Source organism: Anser cygnoides, chromosome 27 (genome assembly GCF_040182565.1).
Source record: "Anser cygnoides isolate HZ-2024a breed goose chromosome 27, Taihu_goose_T2T_genome, whole genome shotgun sequence".
Lineage (NCBI taxonomy): Eukaryota > Metazoa > Chordata > Aves > Anseriformes > Anatidae > Anser > Anser cygnoides.
In genome coordinates this window covers 6203505-6225461 of record NC_089899.1, presented here as the reverse complement: position 1 = coordinate 6225461, position 21957 = coordinate 6203505, and the positions used below count along the sequence as shown (strand labels likewise).

The 21957-nt window shown below is 52.8% G+C and overlaps 2 protein-coding genes across 2 annotated transcripts; one reads left to right on the top strand and one right to left on the bottom strand.

The window, feature by feature from the left end:
* Positions 1 to 4371: 4371 nt before the first annotated feature.
* LOC106048404 (olfactory receptor 14C36-like) lies at positions 4372 to 5148 on the top strand. The gene is made up of 2 exons (XM_066983647.1): positions 4372 to 4800; positions 4858 to 5148. Exons 1-2 carry the CDS (start codon positions 4372 to 4374, stop codon positions 5146 to 5148), a joined length of 720 nt encoding a protein of 239 aa, XP_066839748.1.
* A 7531-nt stretch (positions 5149 to 12679) lies between these two features.
* Positions 12680 to 19812, bottom strand: LOC106048403 (olfactory receptor 14A16-like). Its single transcript, XM_066983646.1, has 2 exons — positions 19596 to 19812; positions 12680 to 13548 (listed from the first exon to the last, which is right to left on the bottom strand). The coding sequence occupies exons 1-2, from the start codon at positions 19810 to 19812 to the stop codon at positions 12680 to 12682; spliced, it is 1086 nt and encodes a 361-aa protein (XP_066839747.1).
* Positions 19813 to 21957: the final 2145 nt, after the last annotated feature.

Here is a 21957-nt window from a genome sequence, read left to right as displayed (position 1 = left end):
TAAGACTTGTGAGAATCCAGGAAGGGAGTTCTGGAAGACAAGAGAAATGTGGAGGATGAGAGACACCATGGAGCCTGAGGCATACATAAATAAAAGGAGAAGATAACTGCAAAGACTGTTACGAGGCCCAGGAAAGAGGAAAGTAACCAAGTGTTGACCAAAACCTCGAACGGGAAAGGAGGTTGCAATAAGGTACCTAGCAGCCTGAGAAATACAAGGATCAAAGGACTGTAAAGGGGGACCGGAGGGTTTTTTGGAAGGAAAACCTCTGGAAGGAAAGTGTATAAAAGGAGCATAGCCAAACTGCAATAAAGACACTTACTTGCTCACAAAAAGAGTCTATGCATTCAGTTGCCACACGCAGGGACGCCACCCACTGTAACAGGTTGCTCAGGGCCTCATCTAACCTGGTGTTGAACACCTCCAGGGATGAGGCATCCACAATCTCTCTGGATAACCTGTTCCAGAGCCTCACCACCCTCTGAATGAAGAATTTCCTCCTCGTCTAATCGAAATCTCCCCTCCACTAGCTTAATGTCATTCCCCCTTATCCTATCACTTTCTGTCCTTGTACAAAGTCTCTTGCCATCTTTCAGATGAACTCTTTATAAGTACTGAAAGGCTGTAATGAGGTCTCCCCCAAGCCTTCTCTTCACCAGGCTGAACATCCCCAGCTCTCTCATCCTTTCTTCATAAGAGAGGTGCTCCAGTCCTCTGAACTTCCTCGTGGCCCACCTCTGGACCCACTCTAACAGGTCCACATCTTTCTTGTGATGGGGGCCCCACACCCAAATGCAGCACTCCATGGGGGACCTCATAAGGGTAGCATATAGGGGACATTCACCTCCCTCGACCCAGAGGCCGTTCCTCTGTTGATGCATCGTAGGACATACTTGGCCTTCTGGGCTGCAGGTGCACACAGCTGGCTCACGTTGAGCTTTACATCCACCAGAACCTCCAGGTCCTTCTCTGAAGGGCTGCTCTCAATGAGTTCTTCACTCAGTCTGTCCTCATGTCTGGGATTGCCCTGACCCAGGTGCAACAACTTGCACTTGGACTTCTTGAAAAATCGTTAGGTTCTTGTGGGGACACTTCACAAGCTTGTTCAGGTCCCTTTCTTCTGTCATATCAACTGCACCGCTCAGCTTAGTGTCATCTGCAGACCTGCTGAGGGTGCACTTGATCCCAGAGTCTTTCATTTATAAAGATATTAAGGGTTGGTCCAAAGGTTTAGTCCAAAATGGACCCCTGAGGGATGCCACTAGGCCTCCACCCTGGACATACAGCCAGTGACAGCAACTCTCAGGCTGTGGCCATGCAGCCGCTTTACAGATCAGGATATTATGTGGAACCATGTCAAAGACCTTACAGAAGTCCAGATAGACGATGGATGTTAATCTACTCTTGATGGTGAATTGCCTCAATTGACTCAGATTTATCCCTTCCCTACCTAGTGGTAAAGGAGATCCCTCCTAGGCCCTGTCTGGGTCTCCTGCCTAATGATGGGACAAACAATGATGGTTCCCATGCCTAGGTCAGCTTCTGAGAGAAGAAATGACATTGCTGGACAGAAATGTCCCTGCTGAATGGGCAGAGACAACGTCAGTGATGACTTCAGTCTCTTTCCCAGGAGGTTTCTGGGGAGCTGCAGGGATGTCTGAAGGGAATTCAGGGTAGAGAGGGGAGGGTAGAGAAAGTGATGCCTTGCGCTGGGATTGTGCGGCTGAGTGGGGCTGGGCTCCTGGGAGAGAGGGAGAGAGCTCCTGGCAAGTAGGCAGCACTGCAGAGGGAGAGAAACAAAGGGAAGTATAAGGCAGCCTGGAGTAGGTGTACAAAGAAGAGCAGATAGTGGCAGAAAGCTTCAACAGACCTTGACAAAGTAAGTCTCTGCGTGCAGGGCAATAGAGCTGTGTTTACTGGAGGGACCTCCTCAATGGAGCACATGCCACAGTGTGTGGAACCTGCAGGAAGGACTGTCACAGCTTGTTTGGTGCAGAGGAGGAGGACGTGCTCCAGGGCAGGGCTTGTGTGCTGCAGGGTCAGCGTGCAGGGCCCGAGGGCTCCCTTCTCTTGGGGCCGGCTGCAGGCTGTGCAGCCGGGGGTGCAGGTAGGGGTGCCCAGGGCTGTGGTGCAGAGTAGGGTCCGTGCTGTGCCCCAGGGGCTGTGTGCCAGGGCAGGGCCTCTGCCGCCTGCCAGGCTCAGCACTCATCCTGCCCGGGGAGCTGCCCAGGGGCTGCGGGGAGAAGCTGCGGGTGGAAGGAGACCCCCCGGCAGGGCAGGGCAGGGCAGGGTCCTGCTGCTGCCCAGAGCCTGCTGCCTGGGGCAGGCTGCTCACAGCCCCATGCCTCCCCAGGGCATTGCACAGGGGACTTTTCCATAGGAAGGTCAAGGCACAGGCTGCCTTGAAGGGAAGGCCCTTGAGTAGTCTCTGCCTTCATTTTCCAGCTGCGATGAGGAGGAGTTTTGTGTGGTAATGGCGTGGGGAGATGTGTTTAGGAGACTGAGGCTCCTAGATCATTACACTGAGATACAGAGATTGTTGAGCCTCTGAAAGTCCGTTTGCTCATCTCTGCTTACCAATGGCACCAACATCAGCTTTGTGCTGTCCTCAGGGCATTTCCAAGCTGCTTGTTAGGACCTGCAAACAGAGCAACGTCCCCAGACCTTTCCCTATCCTATGAGGTGTCTGCAGGGCACAGCTGAGCACACAGCGTGTGGGATGGGCAGTGTAAGCATGGACAGGGAGAAGACCTCAGGGCAGAGAAACAGCTCCCAGTAGGGGCAGCTGCAGGCAGCAGAGACAGGAGAAGGGGATGAGAGGAAAGTGCTGAGAGCAAAGGCTGGGAGGGGGAAATTGTCACCTCCCTGCCAGCCCCTGCAGTGCAGGCGCCTTCCCTGGAACATTCCTCAGTCTCCCCTCCCTCACAGCAGAGCCCTTCTCCCTGAATCCCCTCCAGCAGGAGAAACACTTGAGTGTCCAGCTGTGTCTGCCCTTCCTGCCCATTACCTGGCCAATGTCCCCTCTGGTTCTTGTTGTTCCTGTCCTTGCCATTGGTCTCCTTGTGGAGGGGTCAGGTGAGGATTCACCTGCAGCTCAAAAGCCAGTGCTCCAGGTCCTGTCATGCGGATATGCCCTGGAGGAACAACATCCATGTCCCCTTCTAAATGTTGGGTCTCTGGGAACAACAGTGTGGGGGGTTTAAAGGAGCTGACCCTCCCTTCAGGGCACTCATTCTCTAGGGCATTTGAGCCATTTCCTGGGGTTCCTGCTGGGCTGCAGACTTCCTCCCAAATGACACAGCTCTCCCATGGCATCAGATTAGATATAAGGAAGAAATTCTCTCCTCTGAGGGTGGTGAGGAACTGGAATAGGTTGTCCAGAGAAGTTGTGGTTGTCCCTTCCCTGGATTGTTTCACGGCCATGTTGGATGAGGCCTTGGGGAACCTGGTCTAGTGGAAGGTGTCTTTGCCCATGGCAGGGGGTTGGAATTAGATGATCTTTAACGTCCCTTCCAACCCAAACCATTCTATGATTCTATCATTCTATGATCTCCATAGGATCTAGGAGTCCCAGGGACACCTCAGATAAACTGCTGTATGTATGCATCTGCAACGATCCCCCTGTGTCCTTACCTAGGAGAAGAGAGGTGAGTTCCTTCTTGGGTAAAATGAGAGAGGGTGAGGAGTTTGTTGATCTGCATTTCGAAACTGTTCTGAGGGTTAGTCCCTTGGCCTCTCAACACCTTTCTTTTGAAGTTCAGCAGAACTGCCAAGGATTTCTGCCTTAAAAAAAAAAAAAAGCCTCCTCTGTTATGGTGGGGAAAAAGGAGCAAAAGAAAAAATATAAAATCCCCATGGTCCTGCTCTGCAGTTGGTTGAATTGGGATGGCAAATGCTAAAGAGACCTTGGGTATCACAGGTGGATTTAATCTGAGATCAACCCTTGTTTCTATTTGCCTGTTGCTGTAGAGCAACACTGACGCCTTCTGTGCCATTGGCAGAGTCCCCAGCTTCCTGTGTCTCCTTCCGCCAACACCGACCAGAGCTTCTGAAAGGGACCTGCCAAAGCCCTTCCTGAGAGAGGGCAAGTATTTTGGTGAGTTAGATGAGGAATGGAGTAGTTTTTATCTTAGAGAAGTCTGCTGGAAGGTCTCATTGCCTTTTCCTCCTTGAACAGGCTCTTGTGCCCAGTGGCACCAAATGTCCAATGACAGCAGCTCCATCACCGAGTTCCTCCTCCTGGCATTCGCAGACACGCGCGAGCTGCAGCTCCTGCACTTCGGGCTCTTCCTGGGCATCTACCTGGCTGCCCTCCTGGGCAACGGCCTCATCATCACAGCCGTAGCCTGCGACCACCACCTCCACACCCCCATGTACTTCTTCCTCCTCAACCTAGCCTTCCTTGACCTGGGCAGCATCTCCACCTCTATCCCCAAAGCCTTGACCAATTCGCTCTGGGACACCAGGGTCATTTCCTATGCAGGATGTTCTGCCCAGGTCTTTCTCTTTCTCTTCTTCATTGGAGCTGAGTTTTATCTTCTCACTGTTATGGCCTATGACCGCTACGTCGCCATCTGCCAGCCCCTGCACTATGGGACCCTCCTGGGCCGCAGAGCCTGTGCCACCATGGCAGCAGCTGCCTGGGGCAGTGGCTTTCTCAATGCTGTCCTGCACACGGCCAATACATTTTCACTGCCTCTCTGCCAGGGCAATGCCCTAGACCAGGTCTTCTGTGAACTTCCCCAGATCCTCAAGCTCTCCTGCTCAGACTCCTACCTAAAGGAAGTTCGTGTTCTTGTGGTTAGTGCTTTTTTATTTTGGGTGTGTTTTGTTTTCATTGTTCTGTCTTACGTGCAGATCTTCAGGGCCGTGCTGAGGATTCCCTCACAGCAGGGACAGCACAAAGCCTTTTCCACGTGCCTCCCTCACATCGCTGTCGTCTCTCTGTTCCTCGGCACTGCCATGTTTGACCATCTGAAGCCCCCCTCCATCTCTTCATCTCTGGATCTGGCAGTGGCAGTTGTGTACGCAGTGGTGCCTCCAGCATTGAACCCCCTCATCTACAGCCTGAGGAACCAGGAGCTAAAGCATGCCCTCAGGATATTGATAACTAGTGTTTCAAAAAGAACAAGCTACTTATCTTGTTAAAGCCACAAAAATGGCTTGTAATGTAACTTATTACAGGACTACCTGTCTTCTGTTGGTACTGTAGTTGTCTTAATTCTTGATATTGCTTTCCTTAGTTTTGGTAAGTTTTCAATTATTGTTGTTGGGATTTTTTTTTTTGGTGGTTTTTTTGTTTGTTTGGTTTTGTTTTGTTTTGTTTTATTTGTTTGTGTTTTTTTTTTCCTTTCAATATATAGTTTTTTGATTTTCATAATGTTGCCCATTAAAATGTCATTATTCATCACACTCCCAGTTCGGTGTCTACCTGTCTAGAATAGCCCAGATGTTACTCTAAAAGAGGAGTCTTTGTGAAAATAAACAAAACACCAAAACTTGCATGGACTTGTTTGTCGGACATCTTTTTTGTGAGGCCATTTCTGTATCTGCAGGGACAGTACCTATATGCAGAGGAGGAGGGGAAAAGAGTTGGGCCCAGCAGCACGGCCAGGGAGCACCAACACTGGGTCCATGCAGAGCTGCTCCCTTGCCACTGCCACCCTCTCCTTCTGAGCCCTGCTGGTGGTGTAAGGCCTGGCTGCTCCTGCAGCTTGGTGCCAGTGCTGCTGTGTGGCCATGCTGGGACCGCAGGCAGGGACAGGCAGTGGGCACTGCGGTGACACACCTGGCCTACAGAGAATCATTTCTCTCCTAAAAGGGCCGTGCCTGAAGGCTCACGGCATCTTTTGGACTTGCTGTCAGATCCGAACGTGCCCAAGGAAGAGAGTCCAATGAGGCTCCTCGCTCTGCCAGGCTGGGCACCTCTGAGCACGCCATGGCCACAGAAGAGCTGTGGGAGGCGGTCAGTGGCAGGGCCCCCACCAGCTGGCTCTGCCCCCCAGCCTCACCAGCACGGCCCTGCAGAGTGCCCCCGTGCCCCGGGCACCACAGCCCCCTCGCTCTGCAGAGCAGCACCGCCAGCTGGGGCTGTGGGGAGCGTGGCCAGGGGCTGCAGCAGTGGCTGGCCAGGCCAGCACAGATGTGCTCACCTGGGAAAGGCTTCCTGGGTGATGGGATGTCCTGGGAGAAGAGCAGAGCCGTGTCAGTGTGTTAGCGTTCATGAAAACACATAATCCACAAAGTGATTACATGAAGGTGCTTTATTAGGCGCCGGAAGTTAGGGGCATGCCTGCCCAAATCTAACTTCGTCCGATTTGTTCACTCAGTTCTCTTTTATCTCCTAAAATATTACATATGCATTGTTTCACAACACACCTATGCATATTCATTTCCTAGCTCCGCCTAGCCCTGCTTCATATGCTAATTATCTCATCAGTCCTTCTATGTTTGCGTATCACTCTCTGGTGGTCGTCTGGGTGGTCGTCGGGATGAAGTAAGATGTCTTCATCAGAGTTGAACTTTTTAACCTTTTCTTCTTAAGCATGCTCTCTGAGCCCTTGGTCTCAGTCCAAACCGCAAGGTTGGTTTGATCCAGTTCTCGGGGTCCGAGAGGCCCCAATTATCTAGATGTCTTGCAATTTTGGCATTCTTTTAGTCCTCCTTACTCCTCATCATGAATCTGTGCATTCTCTCATGCTATCGTTGCACATATATTTTGTATCTTCCAAGCGCCGCCCAGGCACAGTACATCGCAAATGTAACACATATTAAGCAATATTGTATATTTCATCTTCTATTACCAGCAAGTGTGCAGGGAAGACACGGGAACAGAAATCCTTTGCTGCTACTGCTGCCAGCAGGCAATTCGTATGTATGTGTAGAGAGGGAAATGAGTGAGCACAAAGGCCATCAGCTATCCCTAGGGGTGTCATGAAGGTCAGTGGGGCATTCAGCGTCTTCAGGTCCCTTCATTGTAGCATAACAGCCACGGGGCTTCTGCCTAATAGCACAGAATAGTTCAGTTGGAAGGCGCCTTCAGAGACCGTCTAGTTCACAGTGCAATACCTGAATGCAGCTCTGCGATGTGCTTCCTTGAAACTCCAAGGTCCCTGTGCCCAATCCTCATGCCTTGGGGCATCCCAGAGGAGGGCAGAGCAGGGCGATGCACCCACCACAGGGCTGAGGTGCCTCCCAGCCTCTGGCAGTGGCTGCAGGAGCTGGAGGGACCCTGCGAGTGCTGCGGTGCTGTCAGTGTGTGTGCAAGGCAGGGACTCGTGTCTCTGAACAGCCCTGTGTGTATGAGCAGTGCACGAGGCCAGCTCAGATGTGGGCACCTCATAGAGCCCTGACATTACTCTGGATGGGTCTCTAGAAACAACCCCCAGCGTTCCTGCCACCCTTCTTGCACAGGTTCATTGTGAATGCCCTTCTCTGCTATGTCACGCTACCCTGCCTTTCTGGGCTGGTGGTGACAGCCAACATGGCTTCACTAAGGCAGATCGTGCCTGACAAATGTGGTGGTCTTCTACAATGGGCTTACAGCATTGGTGGTACAACATCTGTCGGGGACATGGACAGGGTGACTGAGTGCAGTCTCAGCGAGTTTGTTGATGACACCAAGCTGGGTGGTGCAGTTGACATGTGGCAGGGAAGGGATACCATCCACAGGGACCTGGACAGGCTTGAGAGGGGGGCTTGTGCAAAACTCATGAGGTTCAACAAGGCTAAGTGGAAGTATTAGAACGAGCCTAGAAGAGGCCAAAAAGATGACTGGGGCACCTTTTCAATGAAAGCTGTTTCTTTTCAGCCTGGAGAGACCATAAAGCAGCCTTTCAGTACCTAAAGGGGGCCTACAGAAAAGCTGGGGAGGGACCTTTTCTCAGGGACTCTCATAATGAGACAAGGGGTAGTGTTTTAAACCTAAAGGAGGGTACTTTTATATTGGATATAAGGAAGACATTCTTTCCTTTGGGAGTGGTGGTCACTGGAACAGGTTGCCCAGAGAAGTTGTGGTTGACCCATTCCCTGCCCCTTCGTGGCCAGAAGCCTCCCTTGCCATACAAGGTGGAACCCCCCCACAAAGCTGCTGTTTAACCTCATCTTTTCTGCATGGGGCATCCTCCACCCCACAAAACCCAATCTAAGCTCCCACTTTGTCACAAGCATTCTTCAAGGACACTACAAGGCCTAACCATACAACGTCCTGTACCTCCCTGGCTCTGCCATTCTGTGGGACAAGGGACAGGGTGGTGACAGCAAAGGGATGCCTTTGGCTGTGGGATGTGGGACCTGGCAGAGACGAGGAGTCGAGGGAGAAGACAAGACAAGGCAGCAAAGGCAGCACGAGCGGTGGTTTTGGTGCAGGGCCACATTTGTGCCAGGAACCTGAGCGGAAAGCAGCTGGCAGGAGTCAAGGGGAGGCCGGGAAGCGCTGGAGGCCAAGGTCGCTCCTGCCAGCAGAGAAAAGGCTGGGGATGAGGGGAGGGGAGGGGGCTGGAAGGGCGGTGGTGAGGTCCCTGCTGCTGTGCGGCCTGGTTGCCCCGCAGGAGATGTGCTGGCCGGCAGGCCTTGTGAGGTCACCCAGTATGTCACAGAGTACCCCAAGGCAGCAGGGATGGCACTGGAGAGGTGGGTGGCAGAGCCCAGCCAGGGGCTGGCTGTGGGTCCCCTCTGCTGCAGCCGCCTGACGGAGCGTGGTAGGAGGAGGGCAGGCAGGGCTCGTGGCCACCACGCTCATGGTTGCCTTGCCACAGGCTGCTGCAGAGCTCGGGGCATGGCCACCACAGCCCCAGCCCCTCGGAAGGCACCACAGCTGCTGGGACAAAGGCGACTCAGCCTCCCCAGCAGCCCCAGGTCCAGGGTCAGCCACGGCACCAGGAAATGGAGGTCTGTGAGATGCCAGCACCCCTGCTGCCAGGTCCAACAGAGCCCTAGCACAGAGTGCCTGCGCCCCTCTGGGTCTGCCCCTCTACCCAGGCCAGAGCAAGAGGTACTTAGTACTTGAGGCGTGGCCTCACCAGAGCAGAGAACATGGGGACAATTCTTCCCCTGGTCCTGCTGGTTACACTGCTGCTGATACAAGCCAGAACGCCATTGGCCTTCTTGGCCACCTTGGCACGCTGCTGGCTCATGTTCAGGTAAGTGTTGACCAGCACCCCTAGATCCCTTTCCTCTGCACAGCTTTTGAGCCACTCTCCCTCAAAACCATAGTGTTGCATGGGGTTGTTGTGGCCAAATTGCAGGACCCAGCACTTAGCCATGTTGAACCTCAACCCATTGTTCCTCTGCCCATCGATCCAACCTGTCCAGGTTGCTCTGCAGGACCTTCCTACCCTCTGGCAGATCAACATTTTCCCCCAACTTGGTGTCATCTGCAAACTTACTGAGGGTGCACTCAATTCCCTTGTCCAAATCATCAATAAAGATATTAAAGAGGATGCGCCCCAACACCAACCTCTGGGGGACACCATTGGTGACTGGTCACCAGCTGGATTTCACTCCGTTCACCACTACTCTCTGGGCCTGGCCACCCAGCCAGGTTTTAACCCAGAAAAGTGTGTACCTGTCCAAGCCATGGGCCTCCAACTTCTCCAGGAGAATACTGTGGGAAACCGTGTCGAAGGCCTTGCTGAAGTCTAGGTAGACTATTTTAATAGCCTTTCTCTCATCCACCAGGAGGATCACCCAGTCATAGCAGGAGATGAGGTTGGTCAGGCAGGACTTCCCTTTCATGAACCCATGCTGACTGGGTCTGATCCCCACGTTGTCCCGCATATGCTATGATTGCATTCAAGATGACCCCTTCCATCACCTTTAACGGCACCAAGGCTGTAATTCCGCAGTTCCTCCTTTCAATACTTCTTATAGATGGGCATCACATTAGCAAGTCTTCAGTCATCCAGGACCTCTCCGGATGACCATGACCACTGATAGATGATGGAAAACAACCCAGCAATCACATCTGCCAACTCCCTCAGCACCCTAAGGTGCATCCCATCAGGGCCCATAGATTTATAGGTGTCTAGCTTGCCTAAATAACCTCTAACCCAATCCTCTTCGAAAGTCTTCCTCCCTCCAGGTTTTCTCTCTTGTTTCCAGGCTCGGTAGTGCATGGGGACTAGCCTTAGCAGTGAAGACTGAAGCAAAGAAGACATTCAGTAATTCCGCCTTCTCTGTATCCACCGTCACCAAGGCACCTGCCTCATTTAGCAGCAGTACACCCACATTTTTCTGTCTTCCTATTGCTGCTGATGTATTTGAAAAAGCCCTTCTTGCTGTCCTTGATGTCTCTTGCCAAATTCGATTCTAACCATCTTCATCGCCCTCCTCTGGACACTCTCCAACAGTTTTACATCCTTTTTGTACTGTGGTGCCCAGAACTGCACACAGTACTCAAGGTGAGGCCGCACCAGCGCAGAGTAGAGCGGGACAATCACTTCCCTCGACCGACTAGCAATGCCGTGCTTGATGCATCCCAGGATACAGTTGGCCCTCCTGGCTGCCAGGGCACACTGCTGGCTCATATTCAGCTTGCTGTCAACCACAACCCCCAGATCCCTCTCTGTGGGGTTGCTCTCCAGCATCTCGTCGCCCAGTCTGTACATATAGCCAGGGTTGCCCCATCCCAGGTGCAGGACCTGGCAGTTGCTCTTGTTAAACTTCATGCGGTTGGTGATTGCCCAGCTCTCCAATCTGTCCAGATCTCTCTGCAAGGCCTTTCCACCCTCAACAGAGTCCACAGCTCCTCCAAGTTTAGTGTCATCGGCAAATTTGCTCAAAACACCTTCTAGTCCTACATCCAAATCGTTTATAAAAGCATTGAAGAGGACTGGCCCTAAAATGGAGCCTTGGGGGACCCCACTGGTGACCATCCACCAGCCTGGTTTGGCCCTATTTACCACAACCCTTTGAGCCCTGCCCATCAGCCAATTGCTCACCCATTGTATGATGTTTTTGTCTAGCTGTATGCTGGACATTTTGTCCAGTAGGATCCTATGGGAAACCGTGTCAAAAGCTTTGCTGAAGTCCAAAAAGATCACATCGGCTGGTTTCCCTTGATCGACTAGATGGGTGATCTTATCACAAAAGGAAATCAAATTTGTTAAGCAGGACCTACCCCTCATGAACCCATGTTGGCTGGGACCAATGACTGCATTGCCCCCCAGGTGCACTTCAGTAACTTCAAGGATAATCTTCTCCATAATTTTACCAGGCACTGATGTGAGACTGACAGGCCTGTAGTTGCTAGGGTCTTTTTTCTTGCCCTTTTTGAAAATTGGTACAAAAAGGGCAAGAAAGTATCAGGGAGAATTGAAGATAAGATGACCTGCACACCCGAGTTCCTGATCCCGAATCCTTGAAGTCCCTTTTGATTGCTCGCAGGCTATGTGTTGCCACTTCTTCTCCTCCCAGATGTAGGACGAGCAATCGGTAATAGTCTGAGGATTGAACCAAGCTGGGAAGTCTCCTTGTGATGTCGTTAACCTGGGCCCCAGGAAGGCAGCAGACTTCCCTTAGAGGAGGGTCCCCTCTCTGTATTGGACCCTCTGTTCCCCCGATTGTGGAATCACCCACAACTAAAACCCTTTTCTTCCTCCTGCCTGTGGTCACTATACAGGGGGTTGGCCTTTCCAATCCTAGCAATATCTCTGGTGGAAGAGGGATTGTCACCTTCTCCAGCCATCGATTGCCTTTCAGCCTCCAGGGCCTTATACTTGTTGCTCAGGTCTACATTTTGTGGCAGGATTTTGCCTGCCACCTTGAGCCTGGACTTGTTTCCACTCATTCATATCCTTGTAGCTTCTGCCTTGTGTCTGCTGAGGGATGGATACTGCATTCCCTTTGTGCTGGGGAATTCCTGGTGCCTGTTCTTGTTCCGCAGAGGCCAGGATTAGGCATCAACAGTCTATCTCCCTCTCTGAATCCTAGATGTTCATAAGTTTTTCAACCTCTTTTCATAGCTCAGCTACCATGCAGAGCAGGTCTTCCACCTGCTCACGTCTCACGCAACTGCTGTCTCTGCAGCTGCCCAACAGTGGTGTGAAGCTTTGGCATTCCCTGCAGCCTGACACCTGGACAGCTGCATACTTTTTTGGAAGCTCAGTTTGGGTCCCCACCTCCTTTTTGGCAAGTGTGGAGGTGGCCTTCTGCTGACTGTTTGCCAGGACTGGTCTGTCACGGGGGCTCGCTGCAGCACCCTGCCTGCATGAACTGCCACGCAGACTGCCGTGCCGTACCCTGACCGATGCCCCAAGCCCTGTTTGCCTGCTCTGTTCACAGCACTCCTGGTCACTCGTGCTCCCTAGGGGCTGCCTTCATCCTACAGAGGGGGGTGCTCCTGAAGGGAAGCCCTCTGCCATCCCCCGCTCCTATGCAGAAGGTGTCTGCCCCAGAGCCAATCACCTCGGCGAGTGAGAGTCATTATAATTGGTTTAAATTGTTTTAAATACACAGGCACAATGAATAATGAGGTTTAATGGTGAACAACAATTCTAATAAAACTGGGAAAAAAAAAACACAAGACAAGAATATAAAACAGGCTTGGCTTATCATGAGTAACATTACAAGCAATTTTCAGAAAAATGCAGTCAGCTTATGGCTTATGAAATACACCCAGTCATCAGTTTCCACATTACATCCTTGAGGTCCTGGTTCCTCATGCTGTAGATGAGGGGGTTCACTGCTGGAGGCACCACTGAGTACAGAACTGCCAGCGCCAGGTCCAGAGAAGGGGAAGAGATTGAGGGGGCTTCAGGTGAGCAAACATGACTGTGCTGACAAACAGTGAGACAATGACCAGGTGAGGGAGGCACGTAGAAAAGGCTTTGTGCCGTCCTTGCAGCGAGGGGATCCTCAACACAGCTCTGAAGATCTGCACATAGGACAGAGCAATGAAAACAAAACACCCCAGCATTAGAAAAGCAGTAAGCACAATCATCCCAGCTTCCCTTAGGTAGGAGTCTGAGCAGGAGAGCTTGAGGATCTGGGGGATTTCACAGAAGAGATCCTGGGCATTGCTTCGGTCGAGAGGTATTGAAAATGTATTGGCAGTGTGCAGCAAAGCGTTGAGAAAGCCACTACCCCAGGCAGCTGCTGCCATGGTGGCACAGGCTCTGCGGCCCAGGAGGGTCCCGTAGTGCAGGGGCTGGCAGATGGCAACGTAGCGGTCATAGGCCATGATGGTGAGAAGAGAAAACTCTGCTAGAAAGAAAAAAAGTAGCAGAAAGACCTGTGCAGCACATCCTGCATAGGAGATGGTCCTCATGTTCCAGAGATCATTGGCCATGGCTTTGGGAACAGAGGTGGAGATGCCACCCAGGTCGAGGAGGGCGAGGTTGAGGAGGAAAAAGTACATGGGGGTGTGGAGGCGGTGGTCGCAGGCTACGGCTGTGATGATGAGGCTGTTGCCCAGGAGGGCAGCCAGGTAGATGCCCAGGAAGAGCCAGAACTGTAAGAGCTGAAGCTCTCGCGTGCCTGCAAATGCCAGGAAGAGGAACTCTGTGATGGAGCTGCCATTACACATTTCCTGCCTCTGGGCAAGGGAGCCTGACAAAAGGAAGAAATGACAGTGCAAAATTTAAGGACTTCCTTGACTAAAATCCACTACATATCTCAACAAACAGCCCACAAAGCAAAACACTGCCTCATTCAGTTCAGGAAGATCTTTCTGCCGCTCCTTGTCTTACGTCTGGTTGGTGCTCTGAGGGTGCCACAACAAGCAGGGGGCTCTGCTGTGGGCTCTGCGGCAGTAAGTCCTGGTCTGCAGCAATAGGTAGAAGGGAACCCGGAGCGATCTGAGAAGTCCACTGGCCAGGGACATCTCCCCATTTGCAGGTCATGAGGAGAAGGTCAAATAATTCCTCAAGAAACAACAAAGGTAATGTTGGTACTGTCTGTACATTGAGGTGTGTGAGGTGCCTCATATCTACAGCAATGCTCAAGGAGCCTTAGTCTTTAATACTACTACTCCATTACCATCCCTCTGAATCACCACACAGGTGGGAAAATGGAAGCAGAGAAAAGTGCATTGCCTCCTGGTAGGTCTTGCCTTGCAGTTCTGCTGTGCAGTGCCATGGGGAGGTGTGGGGCTGTGAGCAGCCTGCCCCAGGCAGCAGGCTCTGGGCAGCAGCAGGACCCTGCCCTGCCCTGTCCTGCCCTGCAGGGCTGGGGCACCCACAGTTTCTCTGGGGAACCTGTTCCAGTGCCTCACCACCCTCATAGGAAATAATTTCTTCCTAATGTCTAATCTAAATCTACACTCTTAGTTTAGAGCCACTACCCCTTGTCCTATCACTATACTCCCTGACGAAGAATCCCTACCCAGATTTCCTGTGAGCTCCCTTAAGGCATTGGAAAGTCGCTATAAGATCTCCCTCAATCATTCACCTATCCAGGCTGAACAACCCCAGATCTCTCTGCCTGTCTTTGTACAAAAGGTTCAGGTTACCCCAAATTTCATCCTGTCAAAGAAGAGTTCTGGGCTGATGTAGACCATGCCCCAGGCAGCAGGCTCTGGGCAGCAGCAGGACCCTGCCCTGCCTTGCCCTGCCCTGCCCTGCCGGGGGGGCTCCTTCCACCCGCAGCTTCTCCCCGCAGCCCCTGGGCAGCTCCCCGGGCAGGATGAGTGCTGAGCCTGGCAGGCGGCAGAGGTCCTGCCCCAGCACGCAGCCCCTGGGGCACAGCACGGACCCTGCTCTGCACCACAGCCCTGGGCACCCCTGCCTGCACCTCCAGCTGCACAGCCTGCAGCCGGCCCCAAGAGAAGGGAGCCCTCGGGCCCTGCACGCTGACCCTGCAGCACACAAGCCCTGCGTGCCCTTCAGCTCCAACACCGAGCGTCCTCCTGACAGCTCCCATCGGCTGAGGGCTGTGCCAGCTCCAGGAGAGCCTGGCAGGGTGCGCAGCGGCATTGCCCTGCACCCAGACACTTACCGTGGGGAGGTGGCTGTGAGGATTTCTCCCTCTGCCAGCTCTCCCGTGTCTTTCTATCCCAGGTTGCCCTGAACCTCTCTCCCCCTTCTCTCCTCTCCCCATGCCAGCTGCAGGCAGTCCTCCCCAGCCCTGCTGCGCCTGGCAGAGGAGCTGCTCCTGGGTGGCTGAAGCAGCTTCTCAAGTAGTCCAAGTCTGTTGCAGACTCCAAAGCCTCTCACAGCTTTAATGATCCCACTTAGGGACATTACTGACAAAGCCTCCCCATGGCCTTGTTAGAGCGAAAAAGTGCAGGCAGTGATTACGGGGAGACAAAGGCCAAGGAAAGGTGGACCTGAGGCTGAGGAAACTTTGATGTGAGCCAGTCAGACCCTGACCCCAGCCTCTGGGAAGGTCCCTCCAGGAGATCCTGTCCCTCCAGTGGGGTTTAGGACTCTTCCTGGGTCAGTGCAATATGGGGATGGGCAATGCCAAGTACAAGGCTACAGGAGGACATCTAGGCTCCCCAAGGAGGATGAGGAGGCAATGAGACTGTAATGCTGTAAGAAGAAGGTGTCTCCTCATAGGCATCCATGACAGAGACTAAAGCCAGAGCCCAGCAGACAAAGCTCTGTTGAAGGCTTTCAGCCTTGCAAAATATCCCTGACCATAACCACCACAGGGTCTTCTATGGTATCCCATGCCTGCGCACCTGTTTCCTTCTTTGCTGGCCCCTGACATCCACCCTGCTTTTCACCTTGCCCTCACCTGAGCACCTTCCTGCCTTGACTGATGTCTCTCCATCTGCCCTGAGAATTCCACGAAATACAAAGCCAAGGGGTTATCTAGAATTTTTCTGGGGGACCTGTTGCACCACAGCTCTGCTCTTCAAAAAAGATTTCTCCTCAGACCCAATCTCAATGCCCCAAGCTGCACTTGATACACTTGGTACTTCTTATACTCTTTCCCACTAGAAAGAAAAGCTCCACCTGCTCTGAAACCAGTTTCAGCCTACTCCTCTACTGTCTCCGTGCCACAGGGCCAAAGAAGCCCCGGTCCCTCAGCCTCCCCACACAGATGGGGAGCTTCAAACACTGAAGCCCTTCCTGGCAGATCTCCCGTCCACATTCTTCAGTTCCTCTGCACTCCTCCAAAACCTGGAGCCGCACCCTGGGACACACTGCTCCAGAGGTAGCCACAGCAGCACTGAGTTGGGCAGGACAATAACCCAAGTGGCCTGGGTGGCTCCTGCTGCCCCTAGTGCAGCCCCGTAAGGAGCTGGCCTTGATCCCTGTCAGCATGTCCCACTGGCTCCTATGGTGTCCTCGTAGCACCCAGGCCCTTTTCCCCAGGGTGCCCCCTCAGCTGCTCACGTCCAACCCTGCCCTGATGGATGCAAGTATTCTGCCCCACGTGCAGCACTGGCCACGTCTCCTTGCCACCTTCAGGGGGTTTCTGTTGGCTGAAGGCTGGAGATTCCCAAGGTCCCCCTGCCCTGAAGCTCCGTTTTGTCACCTGTTCATGGTTGGGTGCAGATGGCTCACTCTGATCGTGGTGACTCTCATTATGTAACACCATGAGGAGTGTCAGGACTCTAGAGGCACTAAGGGAGGTACTTGTTTAGTGGAATTTGCGACCCAGGCAAGAATTACCATGAGAACCATCTCTGAAACACCCAATGACAGTACAAAGCAAGCAAAGCCTGGACCAGAGTAAATGAATGTTGGGCTGTTCGTATGCTAGGGTATTTTCTGGGGAAATATATACCTATACAGACACACATGCAATGTGGATTCTTCCAGCAGCTGGTCTTGGACCCTGTGTAAAGCCAGGAGCAGGGCCCAAGATCCCCTCACGTTCCCTGAGCAGATAACTTCCAATGGGAATCTCCCACATAGAATCACTGAACCTCTGTCAGCATCAACAGTAATGGAAGGCACCCAGATGCAATGGTTTAACTGCTTCCTTCTTCTCTCTGGTTTTGGTTAGTAGCTCCTTTCTCATCCACGACAGGCTCCTGCCCCTTTTTCTTGACTTCATTTGTGTCTGGGTGGACGGCACTTGGGTTCAAAGAGAAGATCCTTAAGCATTAAACTGCTCCTTGCACCACTCCTCTCTGCAGTGCCATATCCCATGGGATTCCTCCAAGCAGGTCCACCAACAGGTCCAAGTTTGCTCACCTCAAGGCCTCTGCTCTGCCTTGTTCCCCTCGCTCAGCAGCCTCAACTCTACCTTCTCATCCCTGCCCTTTACACCCCTGATAGGCTGTGGATGTGGTCTACCTTGACTTCAGTAAGGCTTTTGACACCGTTTCCCACAGCATTCTCCTCAAGAAACTGTCTGCTCTTGGCTTGGACTGGCGTACGCTGTGTTGGGTTAGAAACTGGCTGGATAGCTGGGCCCGAAGAGTCGTGGTGAATGGATTTAAATCCAGTTGGAGGCTGGTCACTAGTGGCGTTCCCCAGGGCTCAGTATTAGGGCCAGTTCTCTTCAATATCTTTATGAATGATCTGGATGAGGGGATCAAGTGCACCCTCAGTAAGTTTGCAGACGACACCAAGTTAGGTGCCTGTGTCAATCTGCTCGAGGGTAGGAAGGCTCTGCAGGAGGATCTGGATAGGCTGGACCGATGGGCTGAGGCCAACTGTATGAGGTTCAACGAGGCCAAGTGCCAGGTCCTGCACCTGGGGCACAACAACCCCAAGCAGCGCTACAGGCTGGGAGATGAGTGGTTGGAAAGCTGCCTGGCAGAGAAGGACCTGGGAGTAGGGAAGAGAAGGACTGAATATGAGCCAGCAGTGTGCTCAGGTGGCCACGAAGGCCAAGAAGGCCAACAGCATCCTGGCTTGTATAAGAAACAGTGTGGCCAGCAGGACTAGGGAAGTGATTGTCCCTCTGTATTCGGCTCTGGTGAGGCCACACCTCAAGTACTGTGTTCAGTTTTGGGCCCCTCACTACAAGAAGGACATGAAGGTGCTCGAGAGAGTCCAGAGAAGGGCAACAAAGCTGGTGAGGGGTCTGGAGAACAAGTCTTACGAGGAGCGGCTGAGGGAGCTGGGATTGTTCAGCCTGGAGAAGAGGAGGCTCAGGGGCGACCTTATCGCTCTCTATAGATACCCTAAAGGAGGCTGTAGGGAGATGGGGGTTGGTCTATTCTCCCATGTGCCTGGTGACAGGACGAGGGGGAATGGGCTAAAGTTGCGCCAGAGGAGGTTTAGGTTGGATATTAGGAAGAACTTCTTTACCAAAAGGGTTGTTAAGCATTGGAATGGGCTGCCCAGGGAGGTGGTGGAGTCACCATCCCTGGAGGTCTTTAAAAGATGTTTAGATGTAGAGCTTAGTGATATGGTTTAGTGAAGGACTTGTTAGTGTTAGGTCAGAGGTTGGACTCAGTGATCTTAGAGGTCTCTACCAACCTACAAAATTCTGTGATTCTGTGATACAAGGCTACAGGAGGACATCTCCTAGGCTCCTGGACAGGGATGAAGAGGCATTGAGACCCTATTGCTGTAAGGATGAGGTGTCTCCTCATAGGCATCCTTGACAAAGACAAGAGCCAGAGATCAGCAGACAAAGATATTCCCTCGGTTGGGGACTTTCAGCCTTGCAAAAGAACCGTGACCATAAACACCACACACTGTCCTATGCTGTCCCACGTCTGCATCTGTTTCCCTGCAGGACTTTGGTATCCACACTGCTTCCCCTCCTCCATATCTCACCTGAGCACCATCCAGCCTTGACTGATGTCTCTCCATCTGCCCTCAGTAATCCACAAAACACAAAGCCAGGGGCTCTGGGTGACCTCTGTCCTTCAATAAACCTTTCTACTCCACCTCAGTGCCTGCAGCTGCATTTTGTGATAGTCATTCTTTCTCATGCTCTGTCCTACTGTGAGGAAAAGCACCCACATGTCTGAAACCACCCCTCAAGCAGTCTTTGCATACTTCTCTACTGCCTGGAGCCTCCATGCCAAAGGGCCAAAGGAGCCCTGGCTCTCTCAACCTCTCCATCTCAGGTGCTTCAAGCCCTGAAGCCCACCTTGGCAGACCTCCCCTCCGCACTCTGAGCCTTGTCTCTGCTGGCAGGAGTGGCCTTGGGAGGCGCTTCCTGGCCTCCCCTCGCCTCCTGCCAGCTGCTGCCCACTCAGGCTCCTGTCTCATTATGACAGTCCCTGACAAAATGTCCCTCCCCAGCTTGTCTGTAGGCCCCCTTTAGTTACTGGAAGGCTGCTATAGGGTCTCTCCAGGCTGAAAAGAACCAGCTTTCTCAGCCTGTCTTCACTGAAAAGGTGCTCTGGCCTTTCTATCATCTTTTTGGCCTCTTCTAGACTCGTTCTAATACTTCCATGTCCTTCCTGAGCTTGGGCCCCAGAGGTGAACACAGTACTCCATGTGGGATCTCACGAGAGCAGAGTAGAGAAAAAGAATCACCTCCCTCGACCTGCTGGACAAAATTCCTTTGATGCAGCCCAGAATACAGTTGGCTTTCTGGGCTGCAAGCACACATTGCTGGCACATATCGAGCTTCTCAACCACCAAAACCCCTAGGTTCTTCTCTTCAGAGCTGCTCTCCATCCATTCTCCACCCAGCCTGTATTTGTGCTGGGGATTGCCCCAACCCAGTTGCAGGACCTTGCACTTGGCCTTGTTCTCACATGGCCTGTGAGAACCCCATGAGGTTCTCACAGGCTCCCCGCTCAAGCCTGTCAAGGCGCCTGTGGATGGTATCCCTTCCCTGCCACATGTCAACTGCACCACCCAGCGTGGTGTCATCAACAAACTCGCTGAGACCGCACTCAATCACACTGTCCATGTCCCCGGCAGATGTTGTACCACCAATGCTGTAAGCCCATTGTAGAAGACCACCACATTTGTCAGGCACGATCTGCCTTAGTGAAGCCATGTTGGCTGTCACCACCAGCCCAGAAAGGCAGGGTAGCGTGACATAGCAGAGAAGGGCATTCACAATGAACCTGTGCAAGAAGGGTGGCAGAAGTCTCACAGGAACGCTGGGGGTTGTTTCTAGAGACCCATCCAGAGTAATGTCAGGGCTCTATGAGGTGCCCACATCTGAGCTGGCCTCGTGCACTGCTCATACACACAGGGCTGTTCAGAGACACGAGTCCCTGCCTTGCACACACACTGACAGCACCGCAGCACTCGCAGGGTCCCTCCAGCTCCTGCAGCCACTGCCAGAGGCTGGGAGGCACCTCAGCCCTGTGGTGGGTGCATCGCCCTGCTCTGCCCTCCTCTGGGATGCCCCAAGGCATGAGGATTGGGCACAGGGACCTTGGAGTTTCAAGGAAGCACATCGCAGAGCTGCATTCAGGTCTTGCACTTTGAACTAGACGGTCTCTGAAGGCGCCTTCCAACTGAACTATTCTGTGCTATTCAGGCAGAAGCCCCGTGGCTGTTATGCTACAATGAAGGGACCTGAAGACGCTGAATGCCCCACTGACCTTCATGACACCCCTAGGGATAGCTGATGGCCTTTGTGCTCACTCATTTCCCTCTCTACACATACATACGAATTGCCTGCTGGCAGCAGTAGCAGCAAAAGATTTCTGTTCCCGTGTCTCCCCTGCACACTGACACGGCTCTGCTCTTCTTCTAAGCCACCCCATCTCCCAGGGAGCCTCTCCCAGGGGAGCACGTCTGTGCTGGCCTAGCCAGCCACTGCTGAGCACCTCATCTTGGTTTATAACATGAGGTCCTGCAGGGCTCCCCAGTCTCCCATTCCATCAAGATGTTATCAAGAAGCTCCCAAATCCTCCTGGGTGTTTTGTGTAAAGGTATGCTGAAGAGAGGACCTGCTCCTTCCAGTCTATCTGGTCAAGGACCTTTTCCAATGCACCAAGAGATGACGTAAAGGAGGCAGTGACGGGCACCAAACCTGGTCATTTGTGGCAATTGATAAGGAAAGAAACAGCATGTGGGGAAGTGAACACAACACAGGTCTTCTACACACCTTGCTTGACCTCTTTCTCGTCAGGATGCATCGATCCTGAGCTTAGAGGAAGTCTTAAGTCCCCCAGCGACGTTCTGAGGTGTTTCATAAAAGTTGCTTGCGTGTTCCAGGGAGGTGCTTGGATGCCATGGGGAGATGTTTGGGTGCTGCAGGAAGGTGCCTGGGTACTCAATGGGGATGCTTCTGGGGGAAACACTTATTTCTCCAGGAAGATGCTTGTTGTGCAGAGAGGCTTGGTGCCTCAAGCGAGGTGCTTGTTTCCCTTGGGAAAATGATTGGGTGCCCTGTGGAAATGCCTGGTTACCCCCAAGGAGGAACCTTGGCTCCTCCAGGGAGATGCTTGTCTACCTTTTGGATAAGCTTGCCTGCTCCAAAGAGATGCCTGAGTGCCCCAGAGACATGTGGTGTGCCCAACTAAGGGGCTTAGGGAGTCCATGGAGGTTTGAGGGTGACCCAGGCAGATCCCTGGCCATCCCAGGAAGACGTGTGGCTTCTCCTGGGAGGTGTTTGATGGCTGTAGGGAGGTGCTTGGGAGCTCCAAGGATGTTCATGCATGCCCTATGGAGATGCTGGGGTGCCCGTGAGTGATGCTTTTGTTCCCCGTGGAGGTGCTTGGTTGCTGCAGGCTCTAGCAATTCCCTGTATGCCACAATCACCTCACTTAGGCAGGCAGGAATTTCCCAGGGAACTCAAGCATCTCCACACTTCTCTGATTCTCTCATCCATCGAGGTGCTTGTTGGCCCCACGGCGATTCTAGCTTTCTCCAGTGTGGACCTTGGGTGTTCCAGGGAGATGCTTGGTGAGTCAGCAAGAAACTAAGCAGCCGTAGGGAGATGTCTGAGGACATCAGGAGGAGCATGATTTTCCTGGGGATATGCTTAGGTGCCCCAGAGGTGCTTGGGTGCTCCAGGGCAGGAGCCTGCTTCTTAAAGATTGAGTACTCCAGGGAGACACTTGTATGTTCAGGGAGACAGTCAGGTGCTGCAATGAACTGCTTGGGTGCTCCAGGGTGGTGCCTTCTTTTCCCCAATGGTGCTTGGGTGCCCTGGACTGATAGTGGAGTCCTCAAGTGAGTCCAT

What these genes read in the sequence shown, in the direction of transcription:
- LOC106048404 (XM_066983647.1), top strand. Translation starts at nt 4,372, where the DNA reads ATGTACTTCTTCCTCCTCAACCTAGCCTTCCTTGACCTGGGCAGCATC. An exon ending in AGGAAGTTCGTGTTCTTGTG is followed by an intron (nt 4,801 to 4,857) that starts GTTAGTGCTTTT and finishes TCTTACGTGCAG; the next exon opens with ATCTTCAGGGCCGTGCTGAG.
- LOC106048403 (XM_066983646.1), bottom strand. Translation starts at nt 19,812, where the DNA reads ATGGCTTCACTAAGGCAGATCGTGCCTGACAAATGTGGTGGTCTTCTA. An exon ending in CAGGCTTGAGCGGGGAGCCT is followed by an intron (nt 13,549 to 19,595) that starts GTGAGAACCTCA and finishes TCCTTTTGTCAG; the next exon opens with GCTCCCTTGCCCAGAGGCAG.